We start from the raw sequence: 26,303 nt of genomic DNA on the forward strand, positions 1-26,303 counted from the left end.
TTATAAAGTGCTTTCCTAGTCATACTTACCAAGCAAAGTGCTCAAGTCACGTTTAACCAAACACTCGTACAGCATTTGATTCTATGAATCTTAAATGCTTAAACTACATTACATACTCAGTCAGGAGGCACAGGAAAGACCATGCAAAATCTTACACAAAAAGGCCATCCCCTTAATACGAACAGAGCATCATTTAAACATCTAATCTACCCACATAACTGCTTCCCGTAGGATATGGTGCCATGTCACAAAGCTCAAATCCTCTCAAACTGGGTTCTTGAACATGGCAGTGAGTTGACTGTACTCAAATGACCTCCACACTCATCAGATCTCTATCCAATAGAGCACCTTTAGGATGTGGTGGAACAGGCATCTATCCACACCAACTGTGTGATGCTATCAAGTCAATCTGGACCAAAATCCCAGAGGAATGTTTCTGGCACCTTGTTTAATCTGTGCCATGAAGGCAGAAAAGCTGTATAACCCAATACTAGCAAACTGTACCGAATAAAGTGGCCAGTGAATCCATACGGTGGCCCCTAAATCCACACCTGAAACAAAATGCAACCAAAAAATTTAAAAACAATCCAGCAAGTTTCTTTTTTTTTTTTTTTTTAATTTATTGCAGGTATTCTGTTATGTACATGTTTATTTACAAAGATATCCACATTTTCATGTTTTCCATTCTTGTTTTGATACTTTTTGACAGCTGTATAGTAATCTCCTGTTTTCTATAGAAGCATGATTAGAAAATCCTATACAATCATAAAAAGCCGGCTATAAAAAGAAATTGAACCATCTATCTTTGATACATGCAGGAGCAAGCTGATTTCCATAGTTGTTAAATAAATACTATTGACAAATAACATTCTATCGACTACAAGCACTTAAAAATTAGCCTTTGTCCACATGTGAAACAGGCCGCTAACCCACGGTCATTTTTATGATGGAACTGACATTTGCTTCATAATGAAATCAAGTATATTTTATCTGCATTCTCAGATTTACATTCCATTTGATGTCTAACTGCTACTTTACCTGTCTCCTTGTCACACGTTAAGCGCTTACCAGATAATGGTGTTGACTGTGCATTAAAACACACAATCAAAATTTGACACCCCCCCCCCCCCCCCCCAAAAAAAAAAAAAAAAAAAGATTTGATGGTGTTGCAGTTACAAAAAGCTTTGTCAAATTATCTGATGTTGTAGTGCTTACTACAGTAAGTTTCAACATATTCAGATGATTGTGATGGATGTGAGTGAGGCACAACAGTTCACCATCAACCAAGAACCTTATTTTTTGTAGTGTAGCTTACGCCAAGTATAGGCTCCACAGTCCAAATAAATAATGAGCTCTTCCTCCATGAGTACGTAGACTGTGGCATGGGTTTGGCAGCATAACAAAGTGCTGTGGAATGAGCCATTCTTGACTGTCAGGTAACAAATGGGTAAAATATCAAACACTTGAGTGGAGAAAATGTTTACATTTTTTGATTTCTTGACAATGTAAATAAAAAATAGTATGATTTAACATATAGAGAACATACAAACACATTCAGTGGAGTGAGTTCCACTATAATATTGTGTGTCCGGAGCACTGGAAAAACATTTTGGACATTCTTTACTGATGGCAGAATGTTAGCCCTCTGCAACAGGGATTATAACTCATAATGATTTTCCTGAAAGTTGTAATAATGTAGTTATAATAGTGTGTAGGTCCAGAAGAACACTTTAATTGCATCAGTCATAATATTGCTGTTGTAATAATACATTTGGTGGAGAAAGAATGCTGTTTTTGTCTGAAGTTGTGAGTTTGCGTATTGTAGAGCTAACTACATCTTGATCTCCAACTGTTAAATAGCTGTAATCAAACATTTAACACATTCAACGATGCATTAATGAGGCTGAGGCAAGAAGAACTCCACAAAAAAGGCCACAAACACACAGCATGAATGAAAAATGATACTGTAGGGTTGTGTTTTGGCCATGTGATTACTCGGGGTCAAATTCTTTTAATTATATTATGTAACCTACATTTATCATTAACAAAAATGTATATTTATTAGTGGATGCTGACACAGAATTTTGGATTTCTTATCATTGTTCTGTTTTTGCTAGTTTTTCGATCATGCCACGTGGGAAAAACAGGATGATATGTTGATACATTTTCATTGTCTTTTGCGAGTGGAGTTTATAGTAGTGAGTACACACCTGTGGGCAATGTGGGTGTAAAGATTTTTTAGGGCTTTTCCTGAATTCTCAACACTGGAGTGCTGTGCACATTGCAATGAAATTATACAAGTTCCTGATTAAATCTTGATTTAATTAGCTACCAAGGTCAATCACAATCATTACCAGAGTAAGTTCTGCGGTTCTGCTTCTCAACATGGTCAGTATCAGTTTTTCAGTACTGCTGCTTGGTTGTAACACCGTTGCATGTGGTGAGGGCAGTTTCTGCCTGAAACGTCTGGGCACGAATGAACAATTATTCTGTCACGTTTCACATCATTAAATTAATATAAGGTTTTTGAAGTGCATGTAAATATGCGAAAACGAAAAAACAAAGCAAAACAAAGCAAAAAACACAAAAACAAAACAAAAAAAAAAAACCCTTTTGACAGATTTAAGAGTAAGCAAGAGCTACAACAAAGGCTCACACTTGCTTATTCATGGTTTAAGTTATAACAATTTTACAATGTAACTTGTTAACTACAAAAACTATTTTAAAAATGAGAACTTGGGCTAATATAACAGAAGACAAGTGTCCTTTTTTTGTTTTGTTTTTTTACACAAATTTGTTATATAGTCCAAAAAGAGCTTTGTACTTGTGGTTGCAAACACATTTAATGGTCTGACTAAAAATCCGGACATCCAAGAAAAAGCACCGCCACACGAGTTCGCAGTCGACCTGCGGACCACATGCTTCTGAAGCATTTCTGACCTTCGCTTTTGTGTCTGCGTGCTCTGCTCTTGAGCAGTCTTTGCTTCTGCTTTTGTCCAGCTCCTCTTTGTTTGTTTGTTTGTTTATAAGTGCACATGCTGTCACAACAAGGTAAGTGATAAGATGCCTTCTCTTCTAGTCAGCACCATCCTACTATGCACATCCACTGTGAACCAACACTGGTCTCTTTAGGATGAACAGCAAGACCTTTAAAAAAAATATAAATATAAATTCATCTACACACTGCCTTGTTTTGGTCCTTTGTTGTGTTTTTTTTTTGTACCGTATTTATAGAGTGGGGGGGGGGAGGGGGGGGGAGAGAAACAACTTCTTTAGCTGTTCTCACTCCACTCTGGCATGATGCTTACACTATGTACAGAGTGGTACTGGTGTGGTGATAGTGTACGTGGTATGCCATGTGTATACAGGTACTCATTTCCCTGCAGACTGGCTGCTGGTGATTGGATCCCAGCCCCGGGACTGCATTGGCGGCCCAGAGTCTGATGGGTCATAGAGCTCTGGTACATTGCAGCGTGGTGGCCATCACCCAGCTGTGGAGAGGCGTGGCCTCCCACCCCACCTAGTCTGGACACCAGAGACCCTGAGGTGAAGTGAGCGGAGAAGTGTTGGTAGGGCAGTCGATCCATGGGCTGCATGGTGGTGACAGAACAGCTACCATAGGGTGATACACTGGCCCAAGTGTTGCAGCTGATGTCTTCCAAACTGGGAACAGGCTCAGCGCTTTGCGAGGCACTGGCATACATACAGGCCTGCCGCTGGCTAGACTCGCTGCGGTAAGGCCCACCGGAGAGACTGAGGCTCTGAGCGTAGCCAACAGGGCGGTAGTAATGGTCCTCCTCACTCGATGAGCTCTCCAGATATGCTTTCTTGTAGCTGTGATCTCCTGAGTGACAGTCATCATCCACTGCAGGTGGAATTAGAAAGGTGAGCAATTGTGTTATTCAGGAGATGGAAAATACAAACTGTTATCAAACAGAATGCAATGATTTGCAGATCTCATAAACTGGTATTTAATTTACAGTAGAACACAGAAAACATATCAAATGATTAATTGAGAACATGTGCCACATTAAGAAAACTATTAAGAAAAGCTCATTTTGAATTTGATGGCAGCAACATGTTTCACAAAAGTTGGGACAGGGCTATGTTTACCACTGTGTAGCATCCCCTCTTCTTTAACGACAGTCTGTACATATGAGGGAATTCAGGAGATCAGCTGCTGAACAAGCCCGGTTGAGCAGCCGGACTCTTGTTCTATGAAGCCATACTGTTGCAATAGATGCAGTTCGGGTTTAGCATTGTTGTGCTAAATATATTGGAGCATAATTGCTGTAAAACCTGTATCTACCTTTCAGTACTGATGGTGCCATTCCAGATGTGCAAGCTGCCAATTATAGGCAGTGATGCATGTCCATACGATGATAGATGAAGGCTTCTGAGATTTGTACCGTGCTTAACACCTAGGCTTTGCCTCTACAGCCACTCTCCACCTTCATTCACAGTATTTGACGTCCATGTTTTCCAAAAAGAATTTCAAATTTGGATTCATCTGCCCACAGAACACTTTTCCATTTTGCCTGGGTCCATTTTAAATGAACCTTGGCTCAGAGAAGACAGCAATGCTTCTGGATCATGTTCACATATGGGTACTTCTTTCCATGATAGACCTTTAACTCTGGATGGTGCAATGAACTCTTTTCACAGAAAATGATTTCTAGAAGTGCAATTTTTTCCATGACTGAATCACGCCTGTTTTAATGCAGTGCTGCCTGATGGCCCGGAGATCACAGGCATCCAATTGATCTTCTGCCTTGTTGCTTGCACACAGAGATTTCTTCAGATTCTACGGATCTTTTGATTCAGTAGGGCTGTAGATGATGAGACTTTTAAAGTCTTTGTAGCCTTACATTCAGGAACACTATTCTGAAATTGCTCCTAATTTGTACATGCATTTTGTTGCTGATGTGGCTTCTCTGCCTCTCTTGGATGCTCTTTTATTTTTTTAATCTCCACTCATGTTACTGACCTCTGGCAATTAGCCTAATTAGGATCTTATGTAAAATTTTCCTCATTTTCCTTTCCAGCTGTTTCTTTTTTGTAACACTTCCATTTCCAGCCTTTTGTTGTCCCATCCCAACTTTTTAGAGAGATGTTTCTGCCATCAAATTCATAATGAGCTTGTATTTTTCCATGAAATGTTGAAATGTCTCAGTTTAAACATCTGACATGTTTCCTATGTTCTACTGTGAAGAAAATGTAGCTTTATTAGACTTTCCAATAAAAGCATTTTGTGTTTATTTGCATGGCATTCCAGATTTTCTAGAACTGGGGTTGTACATGACATATAGCAATATTAAATAGCAGACACTATATTTTAAATTACTCTTTGTTTAACGTAACACATCTCACGTCATTTGTTTTAGTTTACAAATCTTCATGTACACACATGATGTGTTCAAGAATAAACATTTATTTAAAAAAAATATTATAAATAAAAGATTCACCTACCTTTCCTCTTGATACAGTGGTACTCTTGGCCATGCTCATGAGGCAGGGGGTAGGAACCCGACTGGGGCAGCATGTCCTGTGAACTGCTTGTGACACCATTTTCACACTGGGAGTACTGGGAGCTCAGGCTGTTTGGTGTGGCCAGGCCTTGGACCTCCCCGCTAAATGGACTCTGGCTGGAGCCCACTCTCTGCCGCACTGTACTGCGAGGCACTACTGGATACTCCTTGGTACTACGTGCACACACAAACGATCACAGTTGTTAGTTATTATCTTCAACTATAATTTGCTGTCAACAAAGCAGAACTATTTTAATCTTCCGCATTTCATCATAAGATCATTTGTCAAAGACAACCAACGAGGATCACCATCAGTGATTTACTTCCACTTAGGACACAGAGAAAAACGTCTGGGGGGTGGGGGGGGATATTCAGTCCAAAATATTTTGCCCCTATAAATCCTCAGGATCCATCAATAGATCATTTTGCTACTTCTAGTTCTTTGATATCAGGGGTGGATTCAGTTGAAAACCTGACCTGGTTTTGCAATAAGCTCTCCCCTTGATATTGTAACCAAGAGCAGACGTGCATTGCTTACTGTCCTCTGCAGGATTGGACAAAGGCATGAAAGATTGATAGTGTGGTTTGGACTCTCACCAGCTTCTATAGATTTACAAGTTTTGATAGCTGAAATGCATTTCACTTGAAACGTTTCATTAGCTCGTGGAACGCACCTACTTAAAGAAATTTAACGTGCGTCTAGTACAATCAGGCATGCGGTTTTTTATAAAGCTACTTCTTTTTTTACTGCAACACGGATTGTGAGGTACTTGATCATTATTCTGTGCATCAGAGTAAAGGTTTTAGAGTGGATGCATTCTTCTAACACCTTATGGAAATGCCAAACAACCTTTCCTGTTTGGTCTGATTTGGGATTTTTTTTCCCTCCTCATTTGAATTCACATAGAGTCTGAACTGGCTGCCCAAAGGGGGTTGTTTTTTTTCAAAACCAGATTTTCTCCTTTGAAAAAGTGTTTTCCACGCAGTACGGACTCATACTCCATTCCTCATCTGGACTGAATAATAGAGCGAGGGAGGGGAGAGATCAATGTGGTCGTGTAGTGCCTTGGCTGCCTGACCAAGAGACACCACCAGTTCAGCACAAATGCGTGCCCCCCCCACACACACACACACACACACCACCAACACACACATATATACACTGCACACACACACACAGCACAGTCCACATAAGGAGTTGGAACATCCTGGTAGAAAGAGCTCTATGGAAGAGAGATGTTACATTTGTGTTTCAGAGGTTCTGCCAGATCAGCCATAAAAGTCTTCAGCATGAAAACTGGCTGACTATCAAGAACTACACTTACATCATTGAAAATAACACTCACTGAAAATAACACATACGACTGGTTTGCATTTGGGTGATTGAGGGATTAAAGTGGGGCTCGTTAAGTGACAGTGTGACCAGGATGTCAGTAATCCCTGCCTAATTGAGGTAACATTTATCTACTCATTTCACAACATTTAGTATGGGTCAGTATTTCCATATATCAGAAGCAGGATCTATGAAAGAAAAAAAAGAAAAGAAAAAGAAAAGCAAGCAAGAATAACGTGTATTTTGATTGTTTTTTTTCCCACATTTACCTTTGCATTCTGGACATCCGGTGTAATTCCATGTCATCGCTACCACGGAATCCTTTTGCAAATGGGTTGTTCTCGATCTTCAGCTGGGTTATCTGTAAGAGCAAACACACGAAGTGTCAGTAACATACACTGTTGCAGTAAGAGTCAATTGTTGTGCTGCTTATGTCATTTCATTGTCAGCTGCGTTTAAAAGCACCCAATTACAGCCAACCCACACATGCATTGAAATAGCAGCTATTTAAAAGCAGCATTTCGCTGTGTGCCAGACTGTCAGACAAGACAAGTCCTCTTCAACTCAGGGGCTTTATGATGACAATATTAAACATATATTTTTGGAGAAAACCGGGGCTTTACAGGTTTTTTTTTGGATGCATGTAAGTGTTCACAAGTTACCCAAGAGTGAAATAACAGATCATATTTCCAGAAACCTGAGATACTTTCTGAGCTGAGTTCCTGAGTGCAATAGTTCAATAAAAACATGTCTATATAAATCATCTTTCATTGCTTAATTTATGATGTTACATTAGATGATGTCTAGCTTAGGAGATAGCTGGCTCGTGCATGACAGATACAAATCATAAGACTTATTCTATGACTTAATGTTTTGGTAAAAAAAGTCTCTATCAATACCAAACAAATAGAAGCAGAAATTACTTTCAGAGCCACCCATAAACAATAAGTTAATCCCAGAGTGGTTTAACCCAGTCCCGGGATATCCCTCTCGTGAGCAGTGGTTTCTGGCAGGTAATTAGCTGGCAGCTCTCGTGTGCTTCCAGCTTTTTGACAAGACTGGAAGTTTGTGTGCACGCTGGCTGACACTTTCAGCAAACTTTGTAAAATCTCTCATGTGACACTTCGCTAGCTTCTTGTTAATACGAGCTGTCTGTCAGATCATTTATACACTGTCTCATCATTTTAAAAGTTTGGCATTAAAAATTCAGAGTCTATTTCGCCCTTTTTATCCCCCTGCATGTCTTCCAAAAATACACCTAGACCAATAATTATCCAGTCCAACAATCTTATTCTCAGCTGAGTTTACAGAGAGAAAATTAAATATTTTACAAAAGATTTTGTTCTGACTAGAATTAGCAGATAGGAGGAAAAAAGGAAAAAATAATTTGAGAGTCGAAATTCAAAGGCTGTAGTTTGACTAGGCTGTGTCCAAACTGTTCTCATTAAAATAACTGAGGCTGACATAAACACATTTCCAGATGCAAAATGAAGTGAAGTAGTTCAAGTAAGATTTTTTTTTTTTTTTTAAAAAGAAAAGAACAAAAATATGAGCTGGTCTTAATTCATCTTCCCAGTTTCACAAAAATCTTAAGAAAACATACCACTCCAGAAACCTCAGTTTCTGGAGAAAATGCTTTAATTACAGCTACGACAGGAAAGAGCTGAAACCAAAGACTTTGACCATTTCATTAGCTGAGAGTCTAACAGGTGAATTGGACAGATGCCTGCAGCTCGTAGCCCACTCCTTTTGGCAGGCTTAAAACTGTTTGATTAGACAAATGTGGCAAGAAAAAAAAGAGCCTCGAAACCCGAAATGCCCCTTTCTTTCCTGCAGGTCTGGAAAGCCCTAATAATTAGCCCGCAGTTACGATCTCAGCCCCTAGTAACAGGCTCAAAAATAATGAATGGTTTCTACAGAATGTTGGTCATTTGTGCTTCCTGTTCCCAGAAGCCCGGAGACCTGGATTGGCTGCGGGGACATTATGAGCTTTCGCCCCTTTCTCCCATATTCCCCAAACTAAAAACATATAGGCCTGCATGGTTAAAGGATGTTAAACAGATGCTGTTTGCAGATATTTGTATTCCCAAGATTTTTTTCCCCTCGCCCAGAAATGTGGACAGTGTAAATATTGAATTTTATTCCTGCTACTTTCACAAGTCTGAACACGCAATGGCGACTTAAAAAAAACAAAACAAAAAGAAAATACGAGGCTGTGCGGCTCAAGAAATCACATCTTTAACTCTAATCTGATGTTATAAGTTTCCAGATTCCAGATACGTGAAAAACAAGGGTGATTCCAAGGTTTTCTGTTTCCAATTAAACACGGTAAGAAACTTAATTTATAACTCAATAATGTTAATTAAAGCTCCGTCGTTAACCGAGAAAGAGAAGCTTAGAAAATAAATGGAAAAAGGCAAACATTTGAATAGCATATGTAAAATCTGGTTTCCCTTGTGCGGGTATATGTAATTAAATCTTCAAAGTTTTTAGACTGAGATCTGTTTTTTGCGCGTCTATATACGAGCAATGCGTAAGGAGAGCTTCGAAATAAAGCATGCAGTGATAGTCTCATCTACACTGAAATAGACTGAAAATCAAACACCAACAAATGAATTTAAAAAATAATTACTAGAACTGTTTCAAAGTAGGTAGTTATTTATCTCCAACAAAAGCCTTAATAATAAAATCATGCCACGGACTTGGGTCTGTGAAACGTGTTCTAGTCAGGAATCTGAAGTTTTCCTGCGAGCAGCTGAGTTTAATATCAACGATTTTTAGTGAAAAACTTTAAACTCTCAAAGAGCTATTATTTCCCCTCTCCTTTAATCCAACAGAAGACCAAGAGCTGCATAAAAAATTGACAAAAAAATTATTATTAAAAAATAATTTATGCAAAAATTATAAACACATTTTAAAAAATAACTTCAATGTGAAATCGACCTTTGCGCAATCCTGCATTTGCACCGGGGGCATTTTTGAGAGTGCAACAGACTGCATGGTTCTGTTTGCACAACTGATTTTTTCCCTCTTTATATTTACCTCCGTTTGAAACACTGTGTAATTTTAACCACCCCATAAAATACGTAAACCTAAAGCTGCCCCTTTCGCGACAATAAATGAATAAAAATATCCAAAAATACCCCAAGGTTTTACCTTATGGTTCTGATAGGATGTCACCGCAATGAAAGATGTTTCCGGAAAGACGTGAGTGCAGAAGGCCGTGTTTTTGGAACCAAAGCCATTATTTTCATCCGCTTTCACGATGTGAATCCTTGGTTGATACTTGTGCATCGAATTGAGGATGATCTGCAATAAAGAGAAAGTGGCGTTACACACATATATTTGGCGTCATTTCTAAAAATAAAATTAAACAAAATGAGATACATTCTACCAGTCCTCAAATGTGGGGTTTTTTTTGAGTGCGCTTTTTTTTAAAGATTAAAAATCTCCTTTTGTAAGAAAACACTTTACCATATATTTGTTATAATAAAAATAATAAAAATAATAAATGTTAGTAAGACATTAGCCATTTTTACGCATGAGCAACATGCTGACATGATAAGATTACAGTCTATTTTGCAAAAGGTCTATTTCAGTACTTTCACCAACGCACTGGTCTGCTTATACTTCTCAATAAAAAATTTTTGTCCCTGTAATTTTACGAATTCTGTCTACTTTGTAATGGAATCCACTTTTCCTCTCAAAACGTCTAAGCTGAGCTATAGTTTCTGAAAAACACTTGTTTGGCTAAAACACTTTCATTGAACAACAAATTGTAATGAAAGTTTTATTTTTACCTTTTTATAGATATTTAAAATAAAGTCGACCAATTTGCATTCTTCTTCTTCTTGTTTTTTTTTTTTTTACAGCACAGTCATTTAAACATTCCTCGTGTTTTAAATAGAATAAAGATTTAAAATGTTCTAATTAAACCCTTTAAAAATATAAATTGTCTCTCACTGTAATTATTACTGCAGTGACAGTGATTTACCGTGTTATTTATACAGCACTTCTCATGACAGTCACACAGATAAATGCAGGAGATAGACATATGCATGCCCTCTTCCTTTATATTCTGTTACCTTACTAAACCAGCCTATGAGAACTACAGTGAATAGAATGAACCTGTCTTTTGTTAGTCAATGCCATCAATCTTGAAGAAATATTATTTATTTATTTTATTTTAATTCCCATTAAATTCTTCTAATAAAAACGACGGCAATTGCTTTTTAATTGACTTATCCCTGCATTCGGTGCCATACCCATTCCTTCTATACTTTATCTGAAAGAGTGTTTTTGAACCTGCGTCTCAGTGCTAGCATGAGAAGAGCCGGGGGATTGCCCTGACCTCCAGTACCTATGGGGGCATCCTGCAGTATTACACAGACATAACCCAGAGTCTTTTCTCAGAGGCGAATGAACCATAGAGACCTACATAGATAATACAATAGTCATCCATTATTAATTCCCAGTTGAACTTGATCTCATTTCATGCTGGAATAGGTTTTTGTAATGGGCAGGAGAAAGTGTTTTTCAGCTGCCTGCCATGCACCTTGTAGATGCAAACTATTTAATGGAAGTAAGTGACAGAAAACATCAGTCAGGATTTGTTTAGTGGATCACTTCAGTTACATAAGCAGGCGCAGCTTTTTGTTTTTGTGGATTTTTGCAGTATTGCAGTTTTGTCATGGTGTATTTGAAAAACAAAAAATAAGCAAACAAAAAAACTTCTTTCACGTGTCTGTTAAGCAGCAGTCCCTATGTCTTAATATTTAGAATCATTAATGAGGCTTCAAAACACGACTCGAAACTATGTAAACTGTGCAAAGAAAAAGCAGGGTAAATGGCAGATTTTCTCATGCATTCATTGCCTGCTTATTTCTTAGTTTGCATATATGTCCAAGATTGGAACAAACCACAACAACTAGTCCACTGATGCAAACATGTCATACAGCACCCTGTATGGTTTAAGAGGCTAAAAATGTCTGTCATGAACACATATTAGAAGTTGCATAGATGTCTAAATGCACATTTCACCATGGAAAATAGCATGGCCCACTAACCGTGGGTTCCTAAAGTCCAGTATTTGTGCTATTAGGATGGGATGTGGTAGTGAGGAGGGGGTAGCTGTAGACCACCCACTGGGGACTCAGCATACACCTCAACTCCGTGGCCCAGTCACTGCCCTGCCTGGTTCCCTGTATCTCTGCCTCAACCCCCCCCTAGCTTCTGGATGATCGCATGTAATGATAGTGAAGGATCACTTTGGGTCCCGGGCTGCTGCCCTTTTACTTTCAAGTTCCTCCACATCAGAGAGTTTCCCCAAGCTTCAGGATTAGCAGTCTTTGTACACCACCATCTATTGCTCATCACACACTGCCATTCAAATATAAACAGTGTGATCCTCACACTCCACCCTCATGCACAAAACATGTGTGGGAAGACTGGGAGACGAGTGCAGCAGCAAACTGATGGGTAAGACAAATAACACTGAGAAATATTCTGGGAGTTGAGACAGACATCAGAGCAAAAACTACAGATTGGTATGAAACAGAAACAGAAACAAAAACAAACTATTCAGGAATTCAGATACAGAAAAAACACCACTTAATTCTGTAATTTTGTGACCAAACTAGTGCTGTTGTGGAGGTTTTGATATGTATCGACAGATATGAATAACAAGCAACAAAGCAAATACACTTTGTTAAAGCCAAAGTACAGAGGGATTAAATTTAAGATACTTGAATCACAAATAAAATTACTTACAACAAAATAGCACTTGTTACTAAATATGCTATATACAAAAATTATAATGTTGCAGATGGCAAAGTTTAACCTTTAACTAATAAGAATACAGAATTTTTACATTTTGGGGCAGTTTAATGTATAACTTTTTTTTTTAAAGAAGATATTTATGTAAGTAGAATCTCATGGAAACTAAAAACCAAATAGCTAGCCAAAACTATTACCCTGTAATATAACTAAAGTCAGTGAGTATATATACTTAGTTACTTCACAAAATTAGAACATTATGATTAATAATTGTATCTTTAAATAAATCTCTTTTAAGATACACACTTCTTTAAAATGCATTACCTAGCTTCGGTACAACTAAAACACATTACCATTGAAATAAACTGCTTAGTGAAACAGACCTCAGCCTCAACACTTTCATACGACGAATATGTAAAATATCAGAAAAATGACTTATGTGTGTGTAACCTATACATACTGTGTATAATTTAAAAATCCTGTTCCTTGCAAATATCCTTCTGCCCACTTCAAACCACTATTCTTCACTATATTTCTACACAAAACTTAATAAAATAGCATATCTACAAGATTTTCTCATAACATTTCCAAAGCTCCTTAAACTACCTTCTTTCATGATTCGCACTAAAATGTTTGTTATAACAAATTTGTTTTAAGAGTGAGGGTTACACTCCACGGTTATGCAATACAGTTCAATGGGTTATAAAACTGTCACAAACCAAAAACAGAACAATTAACCTTGCATTAAGACAAAGGCACCACATCCTCTGAGATTAATTCCTAAGCTGAGCTCAGTCCTGCCCGGCCCCCTGACGTGTATGTTTTACAGACATTTCTAGAAGAAAACCTCAGGCCAGTCCTGTATTGGTTTAATCAGCATCAGCAATATGTTTTAGTCTCATGTCTCACTGCTAGTAATTATAAATCATCTACAAGTTATTTCAACCAGCTGGACCAACAAGCTGATGGAGTATATTTCTGGACAGCCACCAGTGCTTCATTTATGAATCCCATGGAGCTCTCTCCCAGCACGAAAGAGGCCGAGCCAGGAACCACTGCAACCAATCAAACTTTACTTTAACCCAAAATTCACAGTGCTGCTCACATTCCGACTGAGACTCAGTTTCATCTCACCGGCTGTGCTTTGGCAAGGGAGCAGTTCCTTTAGGTGCCATGTGGACAGATAGTAGCTTGTGTGTGCTAGAATTCATATTAATTTTTCCGTGGGTAACTTTGAAAGCTGAAACCAGCTTCACTTTGATTCATTACCACACTGAAACCAACACCTTAAGTGGATGCAGAAGTATACATAAGAATATAGTATAATGGCAACAATAATATATAGTATAATAATTGGTGTGTGGTCATAATAATAATTGGTCATATGCAATGAGATCGTGTTTTTTGTGGACTATCGAGCATTGTGGAGTAATACGTCTCTAAAAGCAAAACCAAACAAACACAGCTTGCGTTAAGGAATGTTTTCTCATGAAAGCAAACCAGCTGTTGAGGTAACCTTTGCCAAATTTATAATTGTGTTTTCCTTTAATGGCTAAGCCTGTTAGTAAGAAAGTTTCTACAAAAAGACATCTAATTAGGCCTAAATGTACCCATCGAGATACCTTTCTTCATGAAAACCTGCTGCCAAAGGGCCCATTTGTTGATGAAGTAAGTGATGTTTGTACTTTCTGCTTTGGGTAAGACAGGAATCACAAAAGCCTGAGGCCAGATAGGGAGTTTAGAATAATGAGGAGTTAAAGCTAGGAAATAGGTACCATACAGCCTCTTACTGCTGAGAAGGGTGAAGGAGATGGTGGGTGGTGGTGCAATTGCCCTTTTCCTTTTTCCTAAAAAAGTTCCCAGTTGATCTCTTCTACTCATGCAAGCTGAATTCCAGGAGGTCCATGGCTAATGCACCTAGGGGGTGCTATAATAACACTGTGCTACAAAAGGTATGTTACTAACACCTTCATAGCAAACATATTACATATTAAAGAATAAGATGATGGCACGATAAGAAAGAAATATTTGTCTCAATCTGGAATATTTATCTAAAGATCACAGAGACTCTTCAAAACATTACCTTTACATCATTATGTTCAATAGTAAAAACAGAATATCACCAAACTTTTTTGTAATCTCAGGAGATTCCACTTTGGAAAAGTAAAGTAGAAAAAACCTTCATATGGCACAAAATTTCCTCTATATTTCTTTTTTTGTGTTTAAAGTATATCAGGCTTACTATTATTATTATTGCTATTATTATTATTATTATTATTATTATTATTATTATTGTTTTTGTTGTTGTTGTTATTATTATAGCAGTAGTATAGTAGTGGTAGAAGTATTTGCATCTAATTGAACACCACAACTATTTCACTATTTAAAATTAATTTTGTGACGTTTTCAACATCAGAATGCATTTCATTACTTACTATTTTCGTATTCATTTTAACACTGCAAGTTACATTTAACAAAAAATGGAAAAAAAGGACAAAACATAAAAAATATAAACGTATCTATATAATAAAACGTATACCCTCCACCAAAGCGATGGATGGATGGTTAGATGGAATTTATCAAACGATTTACTTTCACTAAAACACATCTTTACAGAAGCAACTTAATAAAGTTTGGGCTCCACAGGTGCAGTGAAAGAATGACTGAAAGATTATGTTTAAGTTTTAATGCACATTTAACAGATCAAATGCAAAGTTTTAAGCAAATAAATAAATCAATAAACTGGTTGCCTCTCTTTAAAAAATATGACCAGGCAGGAGCATTATCTTTAATCAATTTAAAATGTGTGTAAAATATTTAACCTCAAGAAAACAATAAAACGTACTTTTAATTAGCTGCGAGTAGCAACAACAACAACAACAACAACAACAACAACAACAACAACAACAACAACAACAATAATAATAATAATAATATGTTAGGGATTTTTATATAAATGGCGATGCAGAGACCTGCAGATAAGCATTTAGTGCCATCATGTAACACGTCGGGCCTTAACGGATTCTCGGGATTTGGGTCAGTGCAACACCAGGTTAGCAATCATGTGGTTAAATAGTATTGATGACAGGCAGGCACCTACGTGTCCGAAAGGGTCCAGGTGGTTGTTGGTCAATTTCAGCTTCTGGAAGGAGACGAGCTGCCTCATCCAATGAGCCCCCGTGGCGGGAGAGTCCGGGTGAACGTAGAGTCTCCCGGGCATGGCAGGCTCTGCCTTCCCAGTCACAGACCTGATACACAGCAACACAGTCACACGCTTTGAAACTTGCTGGACTAACACTCACATGCTAGCCGCAACTGAGTCGGTCCTAACAAGTCGAAAGAAGCAGAAGATAATGACTGTGGATAAAATGTAATAATAAATTAAATTTTTATTATAAACGGAAAACTTAAATTAGTGGGGCACTGTTTCTAATTATTACGCACAAAATGGCGCAATATGGGACTTTCTGCACTTAAAGTTCTAAACTATGGGTGATTACGTCTTTTTCAAAACTTTGCTTTATTAACTTTAAACTTCAGTACATAAGGAAGCCTTCTGTATCGTGCCATTGTCGGATATTGATTGCTTCTAGTCACGTTAGACGTTAAAGGCACTGTTTTGCAACATATGTGGAACGAGGGGAGAATTAGTTTTAGGCCGTGCTTAATGCGTCTTCAGTGGCATCATTGGCATGTAGCTAGCAATATTAAAGGCTCTGACACAAAGAAGAAAGACCCGCTTGGAGAACGACTCTAGACAAACAGCCGTGTGAAAAAAAATCTTTGATGCAGTGCAAGGAAAAGTTTATCTCGTTGCTTTCAGCGCAGAAAACTCAGCACTGACAGAAACATTTCTGCCTGCTGACTTCATTTCTTGGCAAATATTAGAAAAAACACAGTTAATAATTCTCCCGGAAATAATATATTCACTTCCGATTCCCGTCCATCACGACAATATAACGCTCCCCGCTGCAAATAACTCCAGAGAGAGCGAGAAAGCGAGAGACTAGCTGAGATCCCCCTCCCCCAACCCCCCCCCCCAAAAAAACAAAAAAAAAAAAACCAAAATCAAAAACTAAAAAAACACACACACCAAAAAACAAAAAAAAAAAACAATGACCCGGATTTTCATCGGTGCGTAAAAGTATATGTTGGCAAGGCAAATCCTTTTAGAGAAGCGTTGCTGTGTTATGTTTTTACGTACCATTTATTATCGGCGAATTTGTATCGATGGTCGTCAGCTGGAACAACGTCCATAAGTAGAATGTATTTCGTTTTAGGGTTTAATCCTGTGACCTTCACTTTGAAGCTGGGAAACATTCTCCTGTACAGGAAAATAAAGTGTTGTGGACACGCGAGAACAAAACAAGTACATGACTACTCACACCTATTAACACACACACACACACACACACACACACACACACACACACACACACACACACACACACACACACACACACACACACACACATATATGTATGTATATATGAAATCAAATGCTTTCGTAATAAAGCCTGTGCCATTCACTCTTTAATAAGCAAACCAAAAGTAAATAATATTTTGAAGCATAGAGAAAGGTTAAGTGGGAGGATTTAAAACATATAAATATCCGTCTTTGGTGTTTGGAGAGGAAAATCTTACTTTCAAGGCAGGGCGTTGGATCTGAGAAGAGCCATTATAAAAAATTTTTTTCAATATGTTCCAGACCTTTTTTTCATACGTGCAACATCCCTCTAGTAAATCTTTTGGATATTTGGTAGCTGTCATATTGCAGAAAACACACACATACACGGAGAGAAACACTAAGCTCTCCCACGAGTGAAAGGGAAGGGCTAACGGACGAGGATGGATGCTGTGTAATATCATCTCTTGCCAAAAACAGGAGTGAAATGATTGACGGGAATATAATGGAGACTTTTTGCAGCTGTAAGAAAACAACTGCCTTCTGCCCGCGCTGGAGAGCACATCGAAATGCAGCAATATTCAACTGTAACTATTACTCATTTGTAGGAGCCTGTGCAAGCGGTGCTCCGAAGCTATTTGACATAAAAAGTCATGGGCGCATATAAAAGTTCACACGCAGGCGACATGAGCTGTTTTGACTCGATACAGTCTGAGGGCGACCGTGGAGCTGACAGCAGGACACATTCACTCACGCGGTCCCTGCACAACATGCTGTTGCACACGTGTTGGATCACAAGAAGTGTCTGCACGCAGTTACACACACACACACACACACACACACACACACACACACACACACACACACACACACACACACACACACACACACACCTGCAGCGGATACAGAGAAAACGGCGCAAAAGGCAGCCCTTATGCTCTTTAATGTCTTTATTTCAACGCAAAGAAACAATCGGTAACATTTTACACAAGGGGGCACGTTTTGCACGTTGGCTCTCTCGCTGTATCGCATTTCCCAACAAGGCCACCCAGACTAAAATATGGACCGGTAGTGCTGCAGAACACTAAAGCGTCCACCAGATGCTCTTGTGTTTTCTCTGTGGTTCTGTACGGTTCCAGATCCCCACGCAAGAAAATTCCAGTCTGGTTTATAGTTTATATTTAAGCTCGAAAATCGGCCAAGATAACTAAAAGCCTCATCGACAAGCAGACACGCAGTCAATGAACCATTAGTTCTACTGAAATCTTTCTAATCGCGATAATAATAATAATGAAAATGTTTTAGATGCTCCTACCGTCCCGCTTTGGTGATGATCATCTCCGTCCCCACCTCGTGAAACTTCGTCCATAGTTCCCTTTCGTGCAGGTAGACCTTTATTCCCTCCATTCCCTTCAAAGTAAAACATTCTAGTGTGTATGGTTTTTCTAAAGTTGCATTATAGATAGAGGTGTCATGCACTAGTCTGCATGCATTTAAGGCCTTCTGAGTTCAGAGGTTGTAAAAAATCAAAACTGTAGGTCTAATATTTAGTGTTTTATTAAAACACTTTAAAAAATAAAATGCAAATACTTTGGACAACCGAGTTGTACGCTGAGGGCTAAGCTGTAAATAATGCAGAGGATAATAAGCTTATGAATTAACAGTTTAAACCAGCCATAATACCGTAGCCTTTAACTTGTTCAGCCTTTGCCGTGAGAACTGAAGCAGCAAACACGATTTTATAATAGTCAAAGCTAATGTGCAATGAACATAAACCCACACAGAATTGATCTGTATCCCCTATATGACTATAAACTATAACACACACAGTTACGCTATGAAGCTTAACAGAAACGAAAAATTTGCTGAGACTTTGCTGAAGTTGTTTCATTTCACAAATTTAAAAAAAAATCACTAGTGGACTAAATATCAGATCCAATCACATTTCTATCTCCAAACAGCGTAAATATATACGCCGAAAGAACTAAAATTAGCAGAAATACTCCATTCACTGTGCGGATATTTGTTTTTAAGTCATGATTTATATTTTATATTTTTAACGCCAAGAACAACAGGGTATCTGCCTGCTTCTGACAAAAACGCCTAGGCTATTTTTTTCCTGCAAATGAGTGAAAGTGACCCCTAAATCCGCAGCTTCCAGCCTGAAGCAGTGAGTGTGAGGCCTGCAAGCCGGCACTGACCTGCTGGATGTAAGTTGTCTGTGATGACGGGGATTTGCTTGAGGTCCCGTTCTGTTTCTCTGATTTATTATCGCTCTGTAATTCTCTCGAATCCGAGCCACCTGGAGAGTTTTGGAGGACAAAAGTCTCCTCTTGGTCCGCCATGACCGGAGCTCCGAAAACTACACGTCGCTGCTGGGAGACGGAAACAGAGATGTCAGTGTGTGCAGCCCGACCTTCTTAACTAACCGGATAACTGAAGACAGACTTTCAGGACATTGTGTTAATATGAATTTAGAGACACACAAATAAGCTTCATTTGCACTGTGTAATCACATTTATTGTTCTTGCTGTTACTATTTTGTCAAGTGAAAATACTTTTTTGATAGCTCAGAAATGAAAGCATAAAATATGTAAATATAACACACATGATAGAAAGCCTTCATGTTAATGGCATGAGCTAAACGTTTAAACCCAAAGCATTTTAATACTCTTAATAATTGCTTAGTGCAATGTGTTTTTCACAAATACAGGTCATTTTATTCTGCATATGTTATTCTTAGGAGAATAACTTCAATATTCACAACATTACTAAACTATTAGGACTTTTATTGTGACACACTGAAGCAGGCCCTCGCCTTTTTCCCCCTGCATGCTCCCAGAACTAAACACATGAGCTGTATTGCCCTGCGAGGCGGCGATCGAAGCAAAAATAAATCGCAGAGGTGCCTCCTAAAGAAAAGAAAAAAAAAAATCATTTACACTCAGACGGTGTCACTTCAGCAGACAGCTGCGATTCCTGCAACGTGGAGTAGCATTTACTACGATGTGGGCGAGTTATGAAATGCAGTCACGGTGGGTACACGCAGTCGGTTCAGATCAGCATCAGCTTACCTAAAAACCAAAAACAGGTCGCAGGCTGCAGCTGGCCCAGCAGAGAAACGCAGTGTCGCCTTGAAACGTCCAAAAAATAAGAAATCAATCAAAAATCAGATAATCCAGGCGTTTTTCTCGAAGAAGCTGCACAAACTCCCCATGAATCCCCACTGTTTCTCCCCTCAGTTAGTTCCTACACAGCGGAGTCAAAACCACGCAGATCCTCGCGGAGCTCGCTGACAGCTACACGGCGCTGCTCTGTGCCTTATTGTTGCATTTTACAGCGGAGGTGCGTTTTGTGAGCCTACTCTGCCGATGGCACTTAGCAGTAAGCTGTAGCCTATTCCCAGCGGAGCAGGTCTGTCACCTCCTCCGTCCCTCCTCTCTCTCCCAGCCTCTGGTTTTTCAGGAGCTCCCTCTCCAACTCTCCGCTGCGAGTCGCTGACCAACCGTGCGAAGCGGAAACTGAGTCCGCTACGTAGAAGTGCCGGTGTGGGGCTATGAGGGAGGAGGATGGGGAGGTGGGGAGGTGTTGCCTTTGCAGGAAGAGCATTGGTTTATGTCCGCGGCAATAATTCCTTACTGGTACACACCCCAGTTCTTCTTATTTATCCACTCCAAACCTCTTCTTGATCCCAGTCTCCAGCCTCTAATTCATTTGATATTGACATATTCGTGCGCCGTTAAGCACCAGTCTCTTCTCCGTAGATCTACACACAATAGAATCAAGTTCATCAAGCGTGACGCTCAGTCATGCATGCATTAGTAGGCATAGGCCAACAGGTTGCCCTTCTTTATTATTACAACTTACTAATAAAAGGATCATAAGCTATGTTTTGTCTGTGCTTGCACTGATGTCTGGGCAATTAACAATATCAATTTACCGACCGAATTTTGTCTCTGGGTAGGGGAGACCGGGGATAGTTGTAACGTGGGTCAGTTGTAACACTTCCAATTTCTCCAATCAGGGCTAAGTTTCAAATGATGTGACTCATCCTGTGCATGCCCAATTCAGTTCTGCTATCACATGTGAAAAATCAGCACATTTTGTCAAACACAGACAATTTAACACGAAAAAAAGTAATTTGTATGCCAAAAAGTAAGTTTTTCTACTTTATTTCAATTTCTAATAGCATTATCTGCTTTGCAGTTAAACTCATCAAACTTAAATTATGTTATTTGTATGTCTATGGGGATATATTCTGTGTAGGTCTTTAGTGCTAATGTTTTAGCCGTTGGCTGTAATGTTAGCTAGTTCATGGCTATAGGAGTCTGGGTCAGTTGTAACAGCAACAGTCTGGGTTAGTTGTAACAATAATGCAGATGTTACAACTTACCACACTATTACTTTAACTTATATTAAACAAGTTGGGGCAACGACATCAGCAGAGAGAGGTTCACTGGTCGCTTTTGTATATGTGGTTAATGCCATTGGCAACACAATTCCTCCACTGTTTGTGTTCCCACACATACATTATGCAGACCTCTGTGTCAGAGATGGACCAGTAGGAAGTACTGGTAGTGGAAATAAATCAGGATGGGTGCAAGAAACAGATTTCCTCATCTTTCTGAAGCACTTTGCAAACCACACCAAGGTAAGCCATGATAAAAAGTAATGGAATTGCGATGCTGGTGAACAACTACATTTTTTCAGCTTCATTGTTATGTTCAAAATTGGTGCAAGAGTTGTAGGTTATAATGCCCACTGAGCCAATGAGGCCAAACTCAAGGAAGACCAACCAAAATTAATTAAATATTCAGTTGCAGAAAATTCCATAATTTGTCTTTTTTGGGGGGTTGGAATATGTTCAAAAGCTAGATTTCTGCATTCTGTCACACACACACAGAGCTACATAAATGGATGTAAGTGCATTCATGTGTTGAATAAACAAAGATTACATGTTAATGTTTTGTTAGTACCCTTATTTCATTGTGTTACATTTTACCCCAGGATATGTTACAACTAACCCAGACTATGGGGTTAATTGTAACATTTCACTCTTCGTGTTTGAGACCATACCATGCAATGGGTAATTGTGCTGCAGAGAAAATAGCTGCACTATTTAATAGCCGAGACATGTAAATACTTTGCATTACATTTTGAATCCACTACCTTAAAAGAGCTCCAATTTACAGACAGAAATGTCAAAAATGTTACAACTATCCCCGGTCTCCCCTACTTTAAACCATTATTTTACTATTCAGTTAATTATTCAAGAAGAACAAGGAACCAAGCTGGGTTCATAGAACCGAGGAAAAAAATAAATACATTTGGGATATAGTTATCTCTCTTTCTCTCTCTCCCTCTGTGTGTGTGTGTGTGTGTGTGCATGTTGGGGGGCGAACATGAGGAAGTCTAGGCCTTTGGCTTCACACAGGTTTACCCCGCACACCACAGAGGGATTAGATGGTAAAAAAACAGCATTTTCCCCCTATATTACATCAAATTGTATTGCACCATGTATACATAATACTGTACATCACCCTAATGCGTATCTATCTGACTTTATAATGGCTTTGCAAGTACACAACAAACTTACAGTGCCAAACTAGTAACTTTTAAGCGTGAATTTTGCAGATGAAATCCCTCTATTCTCATGTTCCTCCTGAAATAAGACCAAAGAAGAAGAAGAAGAAGAAGAAGAAAAGAATAACGATTTAACTCGACCATTAAGGACAAAATTTAGTTCTGAAGAAACACGGGAGCAGTAATCTGCAACTTTCCAAACGCATCATTTTTTGCAGTGTGCCCACTTAAATGTCTCATTTGCATTTTAGGCTGTTATCTCATTACGTAGTCACCCCCAGGGTGACTTTCCTCACCAGTCAGTGTTGCACACGGACACCACTCGAGCTATGTGTTTGTTCCGTAGCGACTCGGCGATATTTGCACTACTTTAGCAGTGCTCACAGAGGCCTTTGAAAAAGCCATAAACATAATTAATTTGAATTTGTTCCTGATAAAAGCGAAGGTGGGCCTATGTGCTCACTTACCCCCATTTTTTTGACTGAAAAAAGTGCTAAATTTGGTTCGTCTTTGCCATATGATAAAATAATATACACATATTTTTGGGATGTAGTCTTATGCCATAGACTTTGTGTAACAACATTTTCCCGCGGAGAAAAAACGAATCGTCTAAACTTTGTAATCATAATTTTCCAGTTTTCAAATGTATTTCTGTGAAGTTTTTGCAGATTTCGTGAAGCTGTTTATTTGTTTACATTTTAAAGACAAAACAACCCGGCAAAGAAATGTAAAATAAACAAAACATTTTGGGAAGCTGCCACACATTTTTTCGCCTCGAAGTTGAATTTTTTGCTTGGTCGAGTGGGTGCAGGTAACTTTTAACACAGCAGGTGTGCACACAAACAGCGAGCAGGCGAAACGAAGAGTTTGCAGAAGACCGGACAGCACTTTTAAATGACACGGACGCTGTTGTCAGTGCAGACATGACTATCAGGCAGCGTTACTGCATAACTGATAAATGATAAAGACGGAAATTTATTCAGGGATACTCCACGAGTTTACAAGCCACGTGTGAGAGTGAAAAAATAAAACAAATATATATATATATATATATATATATATATATATATATATATATATATATATATATATATATATATATATATATATATATATATATATATATATATATATATATATATATATATATATATATATATATATTTATTTTATTGGCCTCGTCCACAGAGAAGTCTGCGCGCTGATGCTGACAAATACAAGTAACTGAAATGCAGTCTAACAAAAATCCATTAAAACAGTCTTAGAATTAAAATGTCAGCAATGGGAATACAACCCAGCAGTGTGAGGTTGTGCATATCATTCTGCAAAGTGAAACGTTTTTTGGTTGTTTATTTACTTTTTAATGAGCACTTGAAACGATAGGTACTGATACAGGAGCTGCAGGTAGATGAAACCCAAATTTTAAAGCCTGTGTGAAAGAGAAAAAAAGCTATAATCTTACGTTCTTATGTTTTAGGCTATTTATGAAACGTAAAAACACTTCGAAGCTCGGTCCTTGAGAACCTGGAGTCCGCGGTAATCATTAGATAATTAATAAAGCAAACTAATCATGAATTTAAAGTTTAAAGGCAGCCATCTCAAACAACGCGGATAAAGACGTATTTTTTAAGCCTACAGAAATCAAAATTAGAACGAAAGCGTCTTTAAACAGTCTTTGATTTTTACTTTATTTTTAATTGTATTTTTTAGTAGCCCACTCAAGGAAAAAAACGTGTGTATTAACGAGTTTATCCTTAAAAAGTAAGCATCGCAGATGGGCTAAAGTTCCGCTTGTCTTGCCTTTGCGCACATATATAAATGATAGGCTGATACTTACATACATGCATTTAAAGGTTAAATGGTCTATGAAATATAAAAATAAAACTTTTATTTTGTAATTATTCCGTTTAAAATAACATAAAAACTGAACAGTGATATATTAAAATATTAGTATTTGTCATCATATTGGCAGAATTTCGAAAACAATACAGTCATTGCTTATCATAAGAATATCACTTTAAGTCACATTGGTTGGCTTGCCTCAAAATGCCTCAGTTTTAGATCACGTGGTAAAAGGTGAGTTTAGAGTTTCTTGTTAACCACTACAGAGCTAACTACAAAAATAACTGTAATGATTTTCTGCAATAATAATAATAATAATAATAATAATAATAATAATAATAATAATAATAATTATTCTTCTTCTTCTTCTTATTATTATAAAATTTATCGAGCACTCTGGGGAACAGAGACAGGACACGGAACAGAAACATACACAATTTTCTTACATATTTACATTAAGGACAATGGTTACTTAAATAAAAATAATTACAGGTAAGAGGCAAACCAGGTTGTAGTGCGAATTGGTTAATTAACTAACTTATTGCAGTTACAGCATTGATGTAAACATCAATCAACATAAATGTGCTATAAAAATGAAATGTCCTTACTTACATTATAAGATGTGCAACATTTTCTTACAAACGTCCAAAATTTAGACAAACATTGCATATAAATGTAATTGTAACAAAATACATCCCATCAGCAACCGAAATTATTTAGAGAGACTAATCGTCACGTCTACATTAAAATAAAATTAAGAATTCAAAAATCGAAATTAATACAATGCATTTGAAATCCGAAATTGCATACACAGCGACGAGTACTTTGTTGAGCATGACAGAACACGTGAAAAGTCCGGGAAGATAAAGTTATTTTTCATCAAGAGAAACAGGAAATAATATTCATATAGCTGATGAAAATGCAAGACAGAGGACACTCTGAGCTTTTCACAGTATGTTAGTGTATTCTTTAAAGCACGAAAAAAAACTCTCCTCGCAGACAAACAAAAAACAAAACTAAAGTCTAAATAAGCTCGGTGACCATGTTGGATAATTAGTGTTTACTCTGCAACTTAAACTCTTAATACACCCCGAAAGAAATCCGAGCAACAATATACTGACCACCACCTCACTCCTCTCCTTATAGACTCAGAATGTGGAGTGTTTAGGGTCCACAAAGACCTTAATATTATGTATGAGAAAAAAATCCTGTTCAGAAACTACAAATCCCACTCATCCAGGTGCAAATGAAAAAGTGCCAAACAAATCAGAGCGACACACCCTACCTTCCTCCTGACTGTCCCAAGCTGCTTGAGTGTGTGAGCTGATGTTGCCACTTGTTTGGAGCCGTTTAAAGTCTGGTAAGACTTAAGCAGTCAGGCAGGTGAAAGCGCTGGTGTGGCTAACCACCAGTCCAACCAGGAACTCCTGGATCACGGAAAAGTGCTGCCCAGATGCTCAGCGCCAAAAACCGTCTGTGAGGTTTGTGGCTGAAAACCCATCCACAGTTTGGCTATCATGAGCTGAGCCAGGAGGAGAGGAGACAGAAGGAAAACAAAAGTTTTCATGTTTAAGGCGCAATCTTTTCCAAGATCTGAAGGACCAAACTAGCGGCGCTTTAAATGTGATTAAACAATGATGAATCTACACACACACACACACACACACACACACACACACACACACACACACACACACACACACACACACACACACACACACACACACACACGCGCGCGCTTCACCTTCATTTAGAATGTTAGTGCTTATGTTTACACACCTCTTCCCTATCTGCAGATTTAACGGGCCTCACAGAAGCATGGGATGGATTTTATGAC

General features: G+C 38.3%; 1 protein-coding gene across 5 annotated transcripts; it reads right to left on the reverse strand.

Annotated features, from left to right (window-relative positions):
- Positions 1 to 629: 629 nt before the first annotated feature.
- On the reverse strand, positions 630 to 25,891 carry tbx5a (T-box transcription factor 5a). 5 transcript variants are annotated; one of them, XM_085413927.1, is made up of 9 exons: positions 25,752 to 25,891; positions 19,243 to 19,416; positions 18,357 to 18,451; positions 16,841 to 16,960; positions 15,737 to 15,884; positions 10,018 to 10,170; positions 7,131 to 7,222; positions 5,470 to 5,702; positions 630 to 3,865 (listed from the first exon to the last, which is right to left on the reverse strand). In XM_085413927.1, the coding sequence occupies exons 2-9, from the start codon at positions 19,384 to 19,386 to the stop codon at positions 3,273 to 3,275; spliced, it is 1,578 nt and encodes a 525-aa protein (XP_085270053.1). In that variant the 5' UTR covers positions 19,387 to 19,416; positions 25,752 to 25,891; the 3' UTR covers positions 630 to 3,272. The 5 variants fall into 5 exon arrangements, with proteins under 5 accessions (XP_085270053.1, XP_085270052.1, XP_085270051.1 ...); XM_085413926.1 differs by lacking the exon at positions 25,752 to 25,891 and adding an exon at positions 20,116 to 22,291 and having other exon boundaries at positions 19,243 to 19,413; XM_085413925.1 differs by lacking the exon at positions 25,752 to 25,891 and adding an exon at positions 20,116 to 22,291.
- Between the last annotated feature and the right edge of the window lie 412 nt (positions 25,892 to 26,303).

The sequence above is a fragment of the Rhamphochromis longiceps genome, linkage group LG7 (assembly GCF_057381845.1).
Source record: "Rhamphochromis longiceps isolate RC_006_pf linkage group LG7, R_longiceps_female_GT1.1, whole genome shotgun sequence".
NCBI classification, from domain to species: Eukaryota; Metazoa; Chordata; class Actinopteri; order Cichliformes; family Cichlidae; genus Rhamphochromis; species Rhamphochromis longiceps.

Excerpts from the sequence above, each read along its gene's own strand:
- tbx5a (XM_085413927.1), bottom strand. The coding sequence starts at position 19,386 with ATGGCGGACCAAGAGGAGACTTTTGTCCTCCAAAACTCTCCAGGTGGC. Across the intron at positions 18,452-19,242 it reads AGACAACTTACATCCAGCAG|GGAATGGAGGGAATAAAGGT; the intron begins GTCAGTGCCGGC and ends TTTACTTTGAAG. Across the intron at positions 5,703-7,130 it reads CGGATGTCCAGAATGCAAAG|TACCAAGGAGTATCCAGTAG; the intron begins GTAAATGTGGGA and ends GTGTGCACGTAG.